Genomic DNA, 18173 nt, shown 5'->3' with positions numbered 1-18173 from the left:
AAAGGGGATCCCTGGTGAAGAAAAGGTTCAGAACCACTGATTTAGTTGATTCTGTTCTGTAGGAAAGCAATGCAAGCCATGGTTTAATTCAGTGGCCTAAGATTTAGTCCTTTAAAACCATACCTTTACTGAGGTCAATAAAGGATAAATAGAATAGGTTCAATGAGGTCAATTAAGCAACTCCAAACATTGCTTTACAATTAATTACCAGTCCGATAATTAGAACACTGTCCAGGACCTTAACATTTAATTATTTAAAGGTTCAAGAAATGCACCCTCTGCTGATCTTTTATGTGCAATGTTTTCCCCTTTTTCAGATGCCTTAGCCATCCCAGAATCCTCTTCACCACCTTCTGGAACCGTCTATTACCCTGTGGGAACCGACACATACACGCCTTCTCCTGTGCCAGGGTACGAATCCTGCGTCTCATTTGTGCCTGCGTACCACTGCGTCGGTTCTTGGTATCCAGTCAATGCATCCTATGGAAGCTCCGCCCGAATCCATAACCACATTAACAATGTTAATCCCAGCCATTTCCATCAGGTTAGCTACGTCACCTCATCCAATCCGCAGCCACATTTTGTAGCTCAAAGCATGTAGATTCACAAGGATCAAGTACGGGAGCCTTCCCCTACTTGGAAGTATAATTCCCAGAATGCCGTGGCACACCCAACGGCCTAGAAGGTCAATTAAACCAACAGTTTCCAACCTTGGCAACTTTTAAGACTTGTGGCCTTGAAGTCCCAGAATTTCCCAGCCAGCACATGAATTCTGGGAATTGAAATCAACAAGTCTTAAAAGTGCCCAAGGTTGGAGACACCTAAAGGTTACCCATAACTTTTCCTGATTTTACATTGGTTGGTTCATTTCTTGTCCTTCTACCATACTGTTCTATTTGCCAATCGTGTTGTGGTTTATTTATTTATTTTCGTGTTTTGTTTCAATGTTGATTTCTACCTGCAGTAGGGGAGAGGCGCACTCTTTAGCATATTAGTACCGTGGACAATGCTGCAAAGTTAAATTTCCATTGGATATTGCAGCATTTAAGAGAGCATCTAATGCATTCAGAGGATTTTCGTTTAAATTATTGGCCTTTTCCGCATCACAACAATAATGTCCATTAAGTCATTAGCTAAATAGCTTAACTCTGCAATGCTATTCTTTATCAGTTTTCATGACGATTGACTCTAGGGAGTCATTTCCTCTTTAACACAAAGGCAACAACAGTGGAAAAGAACGTTTGATATTAGAAATGTGGACCATTTAACGTTGCTGATTCCACTCTTCCTTGATGTTTGGTTTAAAAGACAAACTATTGACTGTTTTCTTTCTTTAGTCTGGGCTTCTGAAAGTGAAGACTTAGGCCTACTCAGGCCCTACTCTTTTTGTTGTCAGAATTCTGTCTGTAAAAACAATTTGCACAAATGGTGGTAAAATTGTGGGGGAGGGTTAGAAATTTGGCACCAAGAGCACTAAATAAAGGTAAAAAACACAAAGGCTTGTCTAGTCGTCCTTTGTTTGAGTGAATGAAATGGAATCAAATATATCCTAACATCGCAACTGCCAGGCTGGATATTGACACTTCAAATTACACCAGGTCAGAAATAGAGACATCACCAGAAATAATGTGGAACTGTTTCAAATTCCTTCAATAAGACCACACTTGGAATACTACATCCAGTTTTGGTCACAACAAAGATGTCGAGACTTTAGAAAGAGTGCAGAGAAGAGCAATAAAGGTGATTAGAGGACTGGAGGCTAAAACATGACCAGTTGCAGGGACTGGGTAGGTCGTGTCTATTGAGGAGAACTAGGAGTGAGATGATAAAGTGTTCTAATGTTTGAAGGGCTGTCACAGAAAAGAGAGTGGTCAACTTACTGTATTTTTCAGACTATAAGATGCACCGGAGTATAAGATGCACCATGATTTTGAAGAGTTAATTTTTTTTAAAAAGTCTTTGCACTCTGCAGGGCTCCCAAAACCTCTCCACGCCTCATTTTTTGCAAAAAAAAAAAAGTGCATGCAGAGGCTTTGGGAGGCTTGCAGAGTGCTCCTGGGGGTTCAGGGGGGAGGGGGCAAAAACGAGCAAAAATGGTCTGGTTTTTGCTCATTTTTGCCCTCCCCAGCTCCCAGGAGCACTTTGCAAGCCTCCCAAACCCTCTGCACGTCCATTTTTGCAAAGGGTGCGGGGTTTCGGTAGGCCAAAAATGCTCTATTCAGTATATAAGACGCACCCAGATTTTCTCCCTCTTTTGGGGGGGGGAAAGGTCTTATACTCCAGAAAATTTGGTATTTTCCAAAGCAATTGAAGGCAGGACAATAAATAGCAAGTGAAAGATCATTAAAGAGATACAACCTAGAACTCAAAGTTCCTGACAGTAAGAACAATCAGTGGAACGGCGTTGTAGGTGTTCTATCACTGGAAGTTTTTAAGAAGGCACTGGACAGCCATTTATCCAGAATGATATAAGGCCTCCTGCTTAAGCAGGGGTTGGACTAGAAGACCTCCAAGGTCCCTTTCAACTGTTATTCTGTTAAATAGGTTCAAGCAACAGAATCTTGGAAGTCTAGTTGTGTTTCCTTTTCGCTCCCTCTTACATCAAGGAATGCCAAAATAGAGTGACTAAGTTTCTTTCTATCACCTCCTTCCCTTCCTGGCCTGAACTCATATTTTTACTAATTTGTCTTCTCCAAAGTCACCTCTTTGGTTCTCTACCTTGGCGAAAAGACAAAAGGTGGGATGGAGACTCTGAATTTTGATTTTGGAAAATTTAAAATATTGCATCAGGAGACTCCCTTGGCATTTGTTCGGTTATGGCAGGGGTGTCCAAACTTGAGAACTTTAAGACTTGTGGACTTCAATTCCCAGAATTCCCCAGCCAGCTGGCTGGGGAATTCTGGGAGTTGAAGTCCACAAGTCTTAAAGTTCTCAAGTTTGGACACCCCTGGGTTATGGAGCTGCTTCAAGGCGGTCTGGTTGCTTTGCAGCACTTAATCTTTTTATCTTTGTGTCCTGTGTTTGTGTGTGTGTGTGTGTGTGTGTGTGTGTGTGTGTGAATCATGTAATCATCTTTTGCAACCTTCTAAACAGCAGTGTCAATGCAGGAGCCAGATTCACTTAACAACACGGGAGTGTGAAAAATGGTTATAAGTCACTTTTTAAAGTGTAACTTTGATCAGTCACTTAAAAAAAATGGTTGTAAGTTGAGAATCTATCTACCCTGTTTCCTCAAAAATAAGACCTCCATGGATAATAAGCCTGATCGGTCTTTTGAGCGCATGCACTAAAATAAGGCCTCCCCTGATAATAAGGCCTCCCCTAAAATATGTAAACGCCTGTGCATTTCCTGGGGGGGGGAGATGCCCCATGCCCTCCACATGCACCTCCCATCCACATGGAATGATCTCGTGGAGGCCGCTACTACAAACCCTAGCTACTGCCCCCCTTTTATTAGTGGCAGCCGCAGGTCCAGTGACGCTAAGGCTGGCAAGAATATGCCAGAGACAGAACATCCGGCCCCCTCTGGATCAGCTGATTCACGGGCCGTGGGCCGAGGTTAAGGGGCCTCCTGCACCTCAAAAATAATAAGACCTCCCTGAAAATAAGACCAAGTGTTTATTTTTTTTGGGGGGGGGGTTCAAAAGAAAATAAGACCCTTTCTTATTTTCAAGGAAACACGGTAGATCTAAATGGGCAGATTTCAACAGCTACTATGTCAGCCTGTGCAGCAATAACTCACCTATTTGAAATGTTCTTCCCTTGAATTGTGCTAGTATTATCTATCTCCCTCCCCCTCTCTCTCATCTATCTATCTATCATCTCTCTCTCTCTCTCTCTCTCTGTCATTTATCATCTCTCTCTGTCATCTCTCTATCATCTCTCTGTCATCTATCTATCTATCTACATGCTAGCTAGCTAGCTAGCTATCGCTATCTATCTATAGCTATCTGTCTATAGCTATCTATCTATAGCTATCTATCTATAGCTATCTATCTATAGCTATCTATAGCTATCTATCTATAGCTATCCATCCATCCATCCATCCATCCATCCATCCATCCATCCATCCATCCATCCATCCATCCATCTATCCATCTATCTATCTATCATCTATCTATCTATCATCTATCATCTATCTATCTATCTATCTATCTATCTATCTATCTATCTATCTATCTATCTATCTATCTATCTATCATCTATCATCTCTCTATCATCTCTCTATCTATCATCTCTCTATCATCTATCTATCTACCTACCTACCTACCTACCTACCTACCTACCTATCCCTGTACAACTCTGCTAGAAAAGTCAGGTGTTTCAAGTTCTAACAGCTGCACAAGGAAGGAGGGAGGAAGAGAGAGGGGGGGGAATGAGAAAGAGAGCAATAGCAATAAGACTTATATACTGCTGTCAGCGTCTTGCCTCCAACAATGTGGGTCCTCATTTTACTGACCTCAGAAGGAATGGAAGGCTGAGTCCACCTTGAGCCAGTCAGGATCAAACTGCTGGCAGTGAGCAGTGAGTTAGCCTATAATTCTGCATTCTAACCACCGTGCCACACTGGCTCTTTACATTACACTTCTGTGCAATGCTGACCTAGCTCTATTGCCCATCTCTGGTGTGTACAAGCCTCCTTTAATGGCAGAAGCAACAATCAAGTTCTGAACACCTCAAATTTTTATTCGTTCTAAGTTCCTGATAAGAAGATGAGAATACATTGCTAGGTAAAAGTAAAGGTTCCCCTCCCACATGTGTGCTAGTTGTTCCCCACTCTAGAAGGCGATGCTCATCTCCGTTTCAAAGCTGAAGAGCCAGCGCTGTCCGAAGACGTCTCCGTGGTCATGTGGCCAGCATGACTAAATGCCGAAGGGGCACGGAACGCTGTGACCTTCTCACCAAAGGTGGTCCCTATTTTTCTACTTGCATTTTTACATGCTTTCGAAGTGCTAGGTTGGCAGAAGCTGGGACAAGTAATGGGAGCTCACACCATTATGCAGCGCTACGGATTCGATCAACAAGCTTAGTGCCTTAGCCACTGAGCCACTGCATCCCTGTATTGCTACATTGCTAGGTGCTTAAAATTTAAAAATTGACATGGAATAAATTCTAGTTCCAGGATTCAGCATCTAAACAGAACATGCAGAGATTATGTTTTCTCATCAGATGGAGCCTCCAGCCAGGGAGACCTCTTATCACCCCAAATGCACACACAATGCAGGTTAACAGCCATTTTATCTAAATGCTGGTGGCTAAATGTTATTTTACAGCACCTGGACCCAGTTTAAAAGGTTTCAATTGGGAATTAAATGTGGGTTGAAGGTTCCAAAGAATAAGAGCTACTTTTTTACTTTGTTAAAGCTGGCTGGGGGATTCTAGGAGTTGAAGTCCACACATCTTCAAGGGGCCGAGGTTGAGAAACACTGCTGCATTGCTTGTCTAATAAGACTAGTTCTGTATTTCATGAAAGCTGGAACAATTAATCAGTGGAACGACAAGGTTTTTAAGAGATTAGACAGCCATGCTTCTGAAATTGTATAAAGTTTCTTGCTTGAGCAGGGGGTTGGCCTAGAAGACCTCCAAGGTTCCTTCCAACTCTGTTATTCTGTTAGATCTGTGACGGTGACCCTATGGCACGCATGCCACAGGTGGCGAACGGAGCCATCTCTGAGGGCATATGAGCTGTTTCCCTAGGTCAGCTGCAGTGCATGTCTGCGCACCGGCCAGCTCATTTTCAGCCTTTGAAGTGCCTCCGGAGGGCTGGGGGAGGCAGTTTTTACCTTCCTCAGGCTTCAGGAAAGGGTTAGGGTTAGCTTGGGGAGGGCAAGAGGGAAAAACGATCCTACCGGGCTACCGGACAGTGGTGGGTTCCGGATCTCGCTGCAACTGGTATGGTGTAACGGGGCAGGGCGTCTACCATATGAATGCGCACAGTGTGTGCTCACATGCGCACATGCATACTTACCACCTGCAATGCTCTGCGAGCCTCTGCGATGCTCCAGCTGCTCGGCGGAGCATAGTGCAGGTGCCGTACGCTCCGTGCGTGTGCTCAAAAGCCCCGAAAACCTCATATACCAGTATGGCGGGCGGGTGGGCCCTCCAGAGCACCATACCGGAACTGTACCTGGTGCTCCTGGCAGGCACCAGTACGTCCGTACTGGAGTGTACCGGTCGTAACCCACAACTGCTACAGGAAGTTCGGAAACGGGCCATTTCTGGCTTCCAAGAAGCCGCCAGGGGAAGCCGTTTTCACTCTCCCCAAGTTTCAGTAGGGCGGGGCAGCGGGGTCATGCATGCATGCATGGTAGGAAGCGGGGGGGGGGGGGTTTCATATCATGCATGCGTGCTTTTAGCACCTGATCCCAAAAAGGTTAGCCATCGCTGTGTTAGATGTTTGTTCAGCGGCAATGTACTGCTTTATAAATCGGGTTTATTCCAGCAAATATTTGGTTTTCTACAAAAGAGCCCTTCTGTTAGGCAAGGGTGATGACTCATAAATCTGGATGAAAAAATCTTGGGTTTTTGGACATACGGTGCATTAGCGTATTTTGACAAGTGAATTCCCAGCTGTGCCGATTTATGCAAGCTTATCCTGGAATTGCACGTCGCACGAGGTGAGCAGTTGCTGCTAAAAGATGCATTGCTCTGGATACAGAATCTAGGAGCTGAAAGTAATTACATCAGCTGTTTGCGATGATTGGATTTTCCTTTCCCAAAGTCCTCGGAGACGAGGCAACAGAGACTGAAACAGAAGTGGAAGCATGGAAGCCTTCCAAATTGGAAAGAGAAGAGCTTTTTTTTTTGCCTGGGGAAGCACCCATTTGTTTAATAGGAGCTTTTTATGTCCAGGAATTTGTAGGAAGAAGCAGCTGGATTTAAAGTGGAATGGAAAATTATGGCATTCCTATCTCATGGCTGTTCCTGTTCAGAGCCCTTTCTTTGCAAGGTGTTCCCAAGTGAAGAATCTCCTCTACCAACACAGTGTGATTCTTGCACACAGATTGCCCCTAAAAATAATACATCCATGTCCTGTTAGGGAGGGCAGAAAGCAAATACAGGTACTCCTTGACTTATAACAGTTCATTTAGTCACCATTTGTTGTGGTCTGCTGGCGGCCTGCAGAGCTGGCAGCAGAGTTGGACAATGAGAACATTGGGGAGGAACTTGGGCCAGTTCTGGAGTCTGGGGAAGGCTCGGATGAGGCCTTTGTGTCAGAGGCAGAAAGGGGGCCAACTGGTAGTTATGGGATGCCTCCGGAGCCTCCAGAGTCTGACATCAGCAGACAGAGGAACAGGGGGAGCCTGTTCCCAGTGTGCACATGTGCAGAGCTGCCAGTGAGGCAGCAGTAAGAGACCGTACCTATGTTAGCCAGTCAACCTTTAAGTATAGTAATCCCCTGCTGTCACCTGAAGAATAATCAGAAAGGCAAGGAGGCATATTAATTGTAGTCAGCATTAAGGCATATTAAAGGACTAATGATATCTTTTACTTCAGGCTTATTGCAAATTTTACTGGAAGATGTTGCAATCCGCTTCTATGGAAGGACACAGGAAACTAATGTCTGTGTAAGATACATTGCGCCGGAAAAAAACATATGAATAGATAATAGCATGTCTAGTTGCTGATACATCCCTGCTGCTGCTGATATATCAGTTTTTCACTCCCTTTCCTGTAACTTCCATGTAACCTTGCAAAATACAATTTCTGTATCGTCTGTAAAATGTATGTTTTGTCTACGGACAAATATGCAATGTAGACTCCTTTCTTTTGATGAACAAATATCTGTTTAAACGCCCCCTCTCTAGGAGGGTATAAAACTCCTGTCCTGAACAAAGCAAGGGCAGTTCAGAATTTGGTGTATGAACACGCTGAACTCAGATGCATCAATAAACCTGTCTTCTCTTGCACCTTCGTGGTCTCACGTCCTGTCTTTGGCGTGCATTGGGGTGCAGGCCCCATTCCGCCACAACACCAGAAGGCAAGAACAGTTATGACAAAAGGGGCGACTTGGCAGTAAGGCTTGGAGGTGATTGCCCCCCCCCCAATAAGACAGAAAAGAGGACAAATGAACGTGAGCAATTTTGTTCATTCTGGTCCATTTAAAGTCTGAAACTCCGTTTTGACTCTGTGTTCCATTTGGCCTTGCAAAACTAATTGGCAATTAAGTCACTGGCAGCCTTTCAAGGGAGATAAAGGTGAGTGCTTATCAGCTTTACCCTGAAAGACTGTGGCAGACTTCTGTCAGACTCTCTACAGACTGGTTGTGAATCATTACTGGCTATGAATGAACATAATTCATAGCCGTTTAAATAAAAAGAGGGTTTTTGGGACGAAGAGTGTGATTTTTACTGTCTCAGGAAGCCTAGGTCAGAGCACCATTCAGAGTTACAACGGTACTGAAAAAAGTGACTTATGACCACTTTTTCACACATCCGACCATTGCAGCAATCCCGTGGCCACATCAGACGCTTGGCAACTGGTTTATATTTGTGACAGTTGCAGCATCCCGGCATCATGTGATCCCTTTTGGTGACCACCTGACAAAGTCAACGGGGAAGCTAGCTTCACTTAACAACCGTGCTACTAACTTAACTACAGTGAGTCACTTAACAACTGTGACAAGAAAGGTGGTAAAATGGGGCAAAACTCACTTAACAAATGCCTTGCCTAACAACAGAAATTTTGGGCTCGATTGGGTCATCAGTCGAAGAGTACCTTTACTGAGATGTAGAATCATCTTTTTTTTAAAAGGTAGGTAGGTACAAGATAAGCAAAGATGATCTGAATGAGGAAGTGCTGAGCAGAAACATTCTAGCTGCAGTAGCAACAAGTGGGATCAATTTTACAGAATTGGACAATTTCCTCTATGGCACCCTGGCACAGCTGAGCTGTTGGCTTGAAGTGGACTATTTTGCAGCTGCTTAAACTGAAGAACCATAGTTACCCAGTCTCCCTAGCCTCATTAATTAAGGTTTACACAGCTAAGGTTACCTTGTATGGAGCAGAGGTTTGGGATCCATACGCAACCACAGTCCTAGAACAAACACAGTCCCAGCACTTGAGATGTATTTTGGGTGTAGATCCAAGAACATCTGCTGCAACAGTTAGAGCTGAATTGGGAATTCATACAATTCATGCACTATCCAAAATTAGAGCATGTAACTTACTGGTGCAAAGTCAATGAAATGGAGACTGGTAGACTCCCCAAGTTATGTCTACTGGAACAAATAAAATTACAATCACAAATCTCCTGGATCACCAAATTAACAAGTTTTGTAAGAAGCTGTGGCCTTCCTGTCTCTTGCATAATAGGAGAACAACTCAAAAGAAACAGCTGCCCAAAGAATTAAGGATATAGAAGCACAAAATGATATAGCTGCCCTTAGTAAGGTGGGTAACCTGAAATGGCTGAGCAAATACAGACATACTTTTCAAGTAGACAGCTATTTGAAGTTACAACTGCCAAAGCGTCTTAGGGAGATATTGACGTGAGCGAGATTCGAACAGCTTGACACAATAGTCAGATATGGGAGATTCCACTCTATACCCTACAATGAGTGTCTCTGCATTTGCGGAGTGGCAGAGGTAGAAGACTTGGCTCACATCCTATTTGATGGTTGCTTGTATAAGGGGGTTGGTCCATATACCAAAGGAAGGACCCATTGGGATCCCCGTATCAAAACAACATACCTTATGTGAGGCCAGAACCAGAAAATAACATTTAACACAGCAGAGTCCTTAAAACAAAATGGTTTGTTTGAGATCTGCATACGTGGGACTCATTGGGGTAGATTGCAGGGGTGACACCGAAATATAATTTTATCGTATTTTATCGATATTTTAAATGATTGTATTCTATTCCAATTTCATACACACAAGGTGTGTATTTTATTCCAATTTCATGCTAAATCGTATTTTATTCCAATTTCATTTTAAATTGTATTTTATCAAATTCAGTTTTAAATTGCTTTTATCAAATTTTAGTAATAATTTGTTTCTAGAACTTTGCACTTTGATATGGCCCAAGGGCTAATCAATAAAGACTCAATGTCACATTCCAAAATAAATTGATCTCCAGAATGTCCCACAGGGTCCCTTTGACCCACCTTTATAGATATGTTAGCTAGAGTATGATTTAAATAACTGTTCGTTTTAACAGAATAGCAGAGTTGGAAGGGACCCTGGAAGTCTTCTACTCCAACCCCATGCACAAGCAGGTGAACCTACATCATTTGGGACAAATGGCTACCCAAACTCTTGAAAAAGAAAAAAAGAGACCAAAAAAAGAGACTTTCAAATTTTTGGACAAGCCAGTAAGATTCAAAGTATAGGAATTTCAGGAGATTCAACCCATCTCCAAAATGTACAGTACATATTGCCCAAAATTGTGGAAACCTTTTGGGAAAAGTCTACAGTATTTTTGAGGTCTGATGGCTAATAACACCACTTTTTTTGGAGTAGTATCATAAAATTATATATCAATGGAAAGATAATTTAATCAAGAATGTAATGCAATAACGTTTATGAAGGATTTGCTATTAGAATAGCAGTTATAAAGAAGAGAAGTGAAACACGTAGAAAAAATGAGATATACAAAAATTATCACCATGTCAATTAATACTTAGCTGAGTAACTTTTAGCATGAATTATGGCCTTACAATATCTTCCCAATGGAGTGAACCAAGTTTTTTAGTTCTGCAGCTGTTACAATGTGTATAACCAAGATTGAACAATTGCTTCTATTAAATGGGTTTTATTGCTGGCTATATTTGGCTATAACTTTTCATATAATACAGATAATTGAACAAACTTTTTGCATTAGATTCTTGATTAAATTATCTTTCCATTGATATATAACTTTATGGTACTACTCTGAAAAAAGGGGAGTTATTAGCCATCAAACCTCAAAAATACAGTTGTCCCAAAAGGTTTCCACAATTTTGGCCGCTACTGTATATATTGAAACACTGAAAACTGATCAGTACTCTCTTCAAATTTGGATACTGTCCCCTTTGTGAACAAATTACTAGTCTACATAGATAGATTACCTATCTAGAACCTCTAATCTGTGTTCTCCAAGCAGAAATTAGGTGTCCAATTCGGCCATTTCACTCTATGGAGATGCCACACTATCAGCCCCCCCCCCCCCACTGCAAAGATCCTGCAGGAGAAGAGCACTCTGGACAACCGTGGGATCTGGCAGGGTGAGAGCTGTGAACCATAAACACAAAGCTTTTGCTGTGACCCAGCATAACAGATATAGCGCTGACCCTAATGGGGACACTAAAGAGACAGGTCAAGGTAGTTGTGATAATGATGACTCAAAAAAGCAGGGGATCATGGTCCAAAATGAAGAACTTACTTCGGAAAGGCAAAATGGGGAACCAGGTATCACACATCAGTCGCACAAGAAGAGCAAGGTATGCAAAAAGAGAAGTCACCTTCTGGTTGGTGATTCAATCATAAGGGATGTACAGTAAATTTAGGAAAGGATATGGAGGTTTTAAAAGAGGTCAGGTGTCTTCCAGGTGCTATTGCCAGCAGAGACAAAAGGTATATTCTTAAGATAGTCAAGAATGTAAGGACTGTGATGTTGATGCTATTATACATCTTGGCACAAATGATCTGTCCCAAAAAGATGTACTTTCTGTGCAGAATGATTTCCAGAGCTTGGGGTATGAACTTAGTAGTATAGGTTGTAGGCTTATCTTTTCAGAGGTTTTACCAGTATATAAGGAACAAAAAGGGAAGGGCCAGCGTGTAGCAGAATTTAATGTGTGGCTAAAGGAGTGGTGTAAAAGGGAAGGGTTTGGTTTTATTAGTCATGATGTCTGCAGCTGGTCCAATGAAAAACTGTACAAAAGAGATGGTTTGCACCCATCCAAGAAAGGGACTGAGTTACTTGGCATTAAATTCACAGATTTTCTGGATAAACATTTAAACTGAACAACTGGGACAGAGAATTGATACAAAAAATTTCTGTCCCCAGCAATCTAAAATTCATAGGGTTATCAGTGCATGAAACACAGATGTTTGTGCGGGTAAGATGATCACCAATGCAAAACCAAGCATTGACTAGTGAGTGTCATACCATGTGCATGAATCATACAAGTAGCAAGAAAATAGGGGCAGTCAGTCATAACACAGGTTTTGTAGACAGTAAAAACAGGTTCAATCAAAATGGACTCAAATGTCTATACACCAATGCACAGAGTATGAGGAATAAACAGGGCAAATTAGAAATTCAAGTAAAAGAGGGTAGATACGATATTGTTGCCATTACAGAAACTTGGTGGGATGAAGCCAACAAATGGAACATACAACTAGAACGATTTAAATTATTTAAAAGAAATAGACCAAATAAAAGAGGAGGTGGAGTTGCACTATATATAAGAAATAACTACATCTCTACAGAAATGATGAGAACTATCTTGAATGCATTTGGGTCAATATTAAAGGTTGGGGGGGGAAATGATATTGCCATAGGTCTATACTACAGGCCACCCAACCAAGCAGAGGAAGTAGATGAACTTTTTGCTAGTCAGCTAACTAAGGAATGTAGGAAGCACACCACAATAGTAATGGGGGATTTTAACTACCCTGACATCAACCGGGAAACAAACTCTGCACCAAATGAAAGATCCAACAGGTTCCTAACAAACCTAGCAGACAACTTTGTTTCCCAAAAAGTAGAGAGGGAACAAGGGGATCAGCCATATTGGACTTAATTCTCACTAACAGAGAGAAAATGATAGAAGGTGTTGAAGCCACAGGAACCCTGGGGGCAAGTGACCATGCAATATTGGAATTCGACATTATGCAAACACAAGTAGTAGAACAAAGTCAAACTAGAGTCTTGGACTTTAAGAGAGCTAATTTCAATAAACTTAGAGAGAGCTTCGGAAAAATCCCATGGATGAGAATCCTCAAGGGAAAAACAACTCAAGAAGCTTGGGAAATTTTGAAAAATGAGATTACAAAAACCCAGTCTATCACAATACCAATGAAGAAGAAAAATAACAGCTCCCAAGATAAACCAGTATGGCTGCATAAAGAACTCTCTGACAAATTTAAAGACAAAAAAGATAAGTATAAAAAGTGGAAAGAGGGGGACATAACTAAGGCAGAATATCAGCAAATAGCCCGAGCATGTAAAGATGAAGTGAGGAAAGCTAAGGCTCACAATGAAGAAAGGCTTGCCACAAAAGTAAAAAACAACAAAAAAAGCTTCTTCCAACATGTTAAAAACAAGAAAAAGGTTAAGGAAACAATTGGTCCATTGCTGGGAGAAAGTGGCAAGAAGGTGACAAGCAACAGGGAGAAAGCAGAACTATTTAACACGTTTTGCATCTGTCTTTACACAAAGGGATAAAACAGTCCAACCTATCAAAAACAGCACCACAAAAATTAGATTAGGAACACAAGTTGAAATAGGGAAGAAAATGGTAAGTGAGCACCTGTCTACCCTAGACGAGTTCAAATCACCAGGACCAGATGGATTACACCCCAGGATTCTGAAGGAACTGGCAGACGTGATCTCAGAACCACTGAACTATATCTTTCAGAGATCCTGGAGCACCAGGGAACTACCAAAGGACTGGAAAAGAGCTGATGTGGTTCCCATTTTCAAAAAAGGAAAAAAATAGATCCAGGAAACTACAGACCTATCAGCCTGACCTCAATACCAGGAAAGATTCCGGTTCAGATAATCAAGCAACGAATTAGCGAACACCTAGAAGCAAACAAAGTAATAGCCAAAAGCCAACATGGGTTTGTCAAAAAGAGATCATGCCAGACTAATCTTATTGCATTCTTTGAAAAAGTGTCAAAATTAGTGGACCAGGGGAATGCCATCGATATAGTTTACTTGGACTTCAGTAAGGCATTTGATAAGGTAGACCATAACCTACTACTAAATACAGTAGAAGAACGTGGGTTAGATAGCATCACCACCAGATGGATTCGTAACTGGCTGACCATCTGCACTCAACGTGTAGTCCTCAATGGAACTGCATCTACATGGAGGGAAGTATGCAGTGGAGTACCCCAAGGCTCTGTTTTAGGCCCAGTACTCTTTAACATCTTCATCAATGATTTGGATGAGGGAATAAATGGGGAACTCATCAAAATTGCAGATGACGCCAAGCTGCCAGGAATAGCCAACACTCCAGAAGATAGGCTTAAGATACAGAAGGATCTTGACAAACTTGAACATTGGGCACTATTTAATAAAATGAAATTCAATGGTGAAAAGAGTAAGGTTCTACATTTAGGAAACAAAAATGAAATGCACATGTACAGTATGTGTGGTACCTTGCTCAATAGTAGTAACTGTGAGAGGGATCTTGGCGTCCTAGTGGACAACCATTTAAATATGAGCCAGCCGTGTGCAGCAGCTGCCAAAAAAACCAACACAGTTCTAGGCTGCGTCAACAGAGGGATAGAATCAAGATCATGTGAAGTGTTAATACCAATTTATAATGCCTTGGTAAGGCCACACTTGGAATACTGCATTCAGTTTTGGTCGCCACGATGTAGAAAAGATGTGGAGACTCTAGAAAGAGTGCAGAGAAGAGCAACAAAGATGATTAGGGGACTGGAGGCTAAAACATATGAAGAACGGTTGCAGGAACTGGGTATGTTTAGTTAAATGAAAAGAAGGACTAGGGAAGACATGATAGCAGTGTTCCAATATCTCAGGGGTTGCCACAAAGAAGAGGGAGTCAAGCTATTCTCCAAAGCACCTGAGGGTAGAACAAGAAGCAATGGGTGGAAACTAATCAAGGTGAGAAGCAACTTAGAACTGAGGAGAAATTTCCTGACAGTTAGAACAATTAATCAGTGGAACAGAAGTTGCCTCCAGAAGTTGTGAATGCCCCAACACTGGAAGTCTTTAAGAAGATGTTGGATAGCCATCTGTCTGAAACGGTATAGGGTTTCCTGCCTAGGCAGGGGGTTGGACTAGAAGACCTCCAAGGTCCCTTCCAACTCTGCTATTGTATTGTATTGAATGCACCAGGAGTTCTTTGGGTTGGCACCATTGCTGCTGAGCATTTAATTTTCCTAAGTCCTGGAAAATACACATCTCTCAAACTGCTGAGTTGCTATTTTTGTTGATGTTGTTTCAAATAAAGCCAGCTAATCCTGCTGAGACATCCGATCTTAATATTACAATTACCAGGTTTGTTTTATAGCATCCAGGACGCTGAAATGATTACCAAAGGAATTAGCCGTAATCCAACACCAGGAAAAGGATGAGAATTTTCAGACTCTATTGCCAATAGTGCTAGAAAGAATTTGAGGTGCAGATCCATCAATTATTTCCTGTCTGGAATGCAGGGGTGTGTAAAATTCAAAGAGATCGCAATAGAAATAGCATTTAGACTTATATGCCGCTTCACAGTGCTGTACAGCCGCCACTAAGCAATTGACCGAGGGAACACCTTGCTCCCAACAATCTGGCTCCTCATTTTATTGACCTAGGAAGGATGGAAGGATGAGTCATCCTTGAGCCAGTCAGTCGAACTCCTGACAGTCGGCAGAATTAGCCTGCAAATACTGCATTCTAACCACGGCATTACCTCGGCTCATTTGATGTGCTTTTATTGCATACTTGCTCAAGACTATTTAGTTCATAGAAAAATCCCTGGGACAGTTTTATAGGTGAATTGGAGAACATGACTAGTACAAGGTGAAAAGAGGGTGATCTGAAGACGGGGGCATGTGTGTATATGTGTAGTGTGTGTGTCTATACACCAGTGGTGGGTTTCAAATTTTTTTAGAACCTCTTCTGTAGGTGTGGCCTGCTTTGTGGTAATGGCTTGCAGGCCATGTGACTGGGTGGGAGTGGCTTGCTGGTCATGTGGCAGGGTGGGAGTGGCTTGCCAGCCATGTGATTGGGTGGGTGTGGCCAACTTGTAAAATGTGGTGAAACTCACTTAACAACGCTCTTGCTTAGCAACCAAAATGTTGGCTCAGAAACAGGCATTTGAAGCACGCAAGTCTTAAAGCTGTCAAGTTACAAGACCCTTGTACCCCTAACCCTTTAGAAAAAAAAACTCTAGGGGTGTTCAAACTTGACAGCTTTTAAGACTTGTGGACTTCAACTCCCAGAATTCCTCCTCCAGTCATGTTGGCTCAGGAACTCTAGCATTGAAGTGTGCAAGTCTTAAAGCTGTCGAGTTACAATACCCTTGTACCCCCAACCGTTTAGAAAAAAAACCCATAGGAGTGTTCAAACTTGACAGCTTTAAGACTTGTGGACTTCAACCCCCAGAATTCCTCCTCTCGCTCTTCATCTTGATGATGTCCGGATGGGCGGGGGAAGGGAGCTGGAACCGGTTCTAAACGGCACTGTAGATTTGTGGAACCTCTTCTATAGAAGAGGTTAGAACTGGCAGGAACCCACCCTGGTATATACTCATGTGCACCACACCCTATACATAATCATAGGTGAACCATGTGTGTGCATGCATGCTTTGGATAATTGAACACAGTAAATTCTAGAGCTCAACGTTTAACTCATTATGGTAATCGTTTACATTAAGAAAACAATATGCAACTTTAATAAAGGACATACAATTGAAATCATGGAAAGTTGTATTGCTTGAAAGCGAAAAGCCCCTTTCTATTTGGAACAGTCCCTTTTGCAAGGAGCCTCAGTTGGGTCTCGGGCTCCTCCTAAATTGCTTCACATCTGCTGGTCCTGGACAGTGATCAATGGCCAAAAGATAAAACGTAAGACATTTGGAAGCAGAGTCGCTAACCCAAGTTGAAGGGGAGAGAGATGACCTTTTGGGGAGACCAACGCTGAATTAATAAAAATGCACCGATCCAAAAGTGATGGCAGGAGTAACCAGAACTACCCAGAGGACATCCTGAAGCCCACTTGACGGAATAAGTATTCTGTAGGTTCTGACATTTTTCAATGAACGAAAGGTTTGGCATCGGTAAGTCTAAGACAGCAAATTAAAGGGGGGAAAAAATCAATTGCTGTGGCTATCAAATAAGCTAAAAGAACCTTACGTTTGTCAGGGACAACCTGGGAAAGAGGAAGTGTCCCTAACTATGGAAAGTCTGTGATAGCAAACGGTTTCCAGGATGCTGATGCACTGCGGCCAAGGGACTGAACAGCTCTACCTATAGGCGTGTGGTGACCTGCTCCTCCTGCCCATCGTTCCATTGGTTCCTTAACATGTCACAAGCATCTCCCCACGAGTCAAAAACATCCTCCGAGGAGTCTATGAGTTTGGAATTTGAGGAACAGATGCTGGAAGCACAGTGAAGGGAGCTGGCGCAAACCACAGGGCACTGGCTCTGTCCCGTATGCCTGATGTTCGAACTGTAGCCCACCTCATTGAGGTTAATTTCACTTTTGGAGCAGTTATCTCGCTCTTTTGTCATCTGAGAATATTTAATGTCTTGCCACATGTAATGGGGCTGGATGACCCCATCCGAAATGGTATACATGGGCTCTTGGTTGGGTTCTGCAAGATGTCCATTCATCTTGGAGAAGAGAAGGCCCAGCCTCTTGAAGGACTCCTTCTTGGAGCTGGAGAGCCTTTGGACTCTGTTGCCATTGCGAACGAAGGAGCGCTTACTAATCCCGTTGCTTTTTGTTTTTTCGTTCCCTGTCTCCATGCCAGACATGGTCTTAATCAGAGCCGACACGTTGAAGTCTTTCTTTTTGTTGGCCACCCCAAAGGAGACACCCTTGGAGGTTTCTCCCCTGCATTCCTCAGAAGCCTCTTCTTTTTGGGACACCTCCGTGCTACTAGTGGAGTAACTTCTTCTTTGGGGCTTCCGGTTACCCAGCAGGTCAAGGACTTCATAGCGGAAGCTGGAAATATCTTGTTTTAACTCCTAAGGGGAGAGAAGTGACAAGAGATGATTGACACTTTAATGCACACTGCCTGCAAGGCTTTGAACACTTTCCTTGGGGGACGACTAATGCATCACAAGAATTGCAAATCTTTCATTATTTAGCATGGTGGGATAATTCTATTGAACAGAGCTCAGTGAAACGGCACATAATGATATGGAGCTAAACCTTTCAACAAGAACTTGACACTAAAATGTGGAGCCTAGGGAACAGAAAGTGCCTTAAGCTTTCCCTCTCCTACAACCAGGCACATAATAGCAACTAAATGTTTGCTCGGAAATAGAAAATA

The 18173-nt window shown here is 42.5% G+C and overlaps 2 protein-coding genes across 3 annotated transcripts in view; one reads left to right on the top strand and one right to left on the bottom strand.

Annotated features, from left to right (window-relative positions):
* LOC309397717 (UDP-N-acetylglucosamine transferase subunit ALG13-like) overlaps positions 1-1497 on the top strand; it is a 59595-nt gene extending 58098 nt beyond the window's left edge. For both annotated transcript variants that reach the window (XM_081963980.1, XM_081963979.1), the window contains exon 24: positions 318-1497. In XM_081963980.1, coding sequence (XP_081820106.1) covers positions 318-601 — 284 coding nt within the window. In that variant the 3' untranslated portion in view covers positions 602-1497. The remainder of the gene's footprint in view (positions 1-317) is intronic.
* A 15047-nt stretch (positions 1498-16544) lies between these two features.
* TRPC5 (transient receptor potential cation channel subfamily C member 5) overlaps positions 16545-18173 on the bottom strand; it is a 219587-nt gene continuing 217958 nt past the window's right edge. Inside the window, exon 11 of the mRNA XM_081963976.1 lies at positions 16545-17865. Coding sequence (XP_081820102.1) covers positions 17143-17865 — 723 coding nt within the window. The 3' untranslated portion in view covers positions 16545-17142. The remainder of the gene's footprint in view (positions 17866-18173) is intronic.

The sequence above is a fragment of the Natrix helvetica genome (genome assembly GCF_964273705.1).
Source record: "Natrix helvetica genome assembly, chromosome: 11".
In the NCBI taxonomy this organism is placed as follows: domain Eukaryota; kingdom Metazoa; phylum Chordata; class Lepidosauria; order Squamata; family Natricidae; genus Natrix; species Natrix helvetica.
The sequence above is the reverse complement of the archived record's forward strand: the minus strand, read 5'-3'. Positions and strand labels throughout refer to the sequence as shown.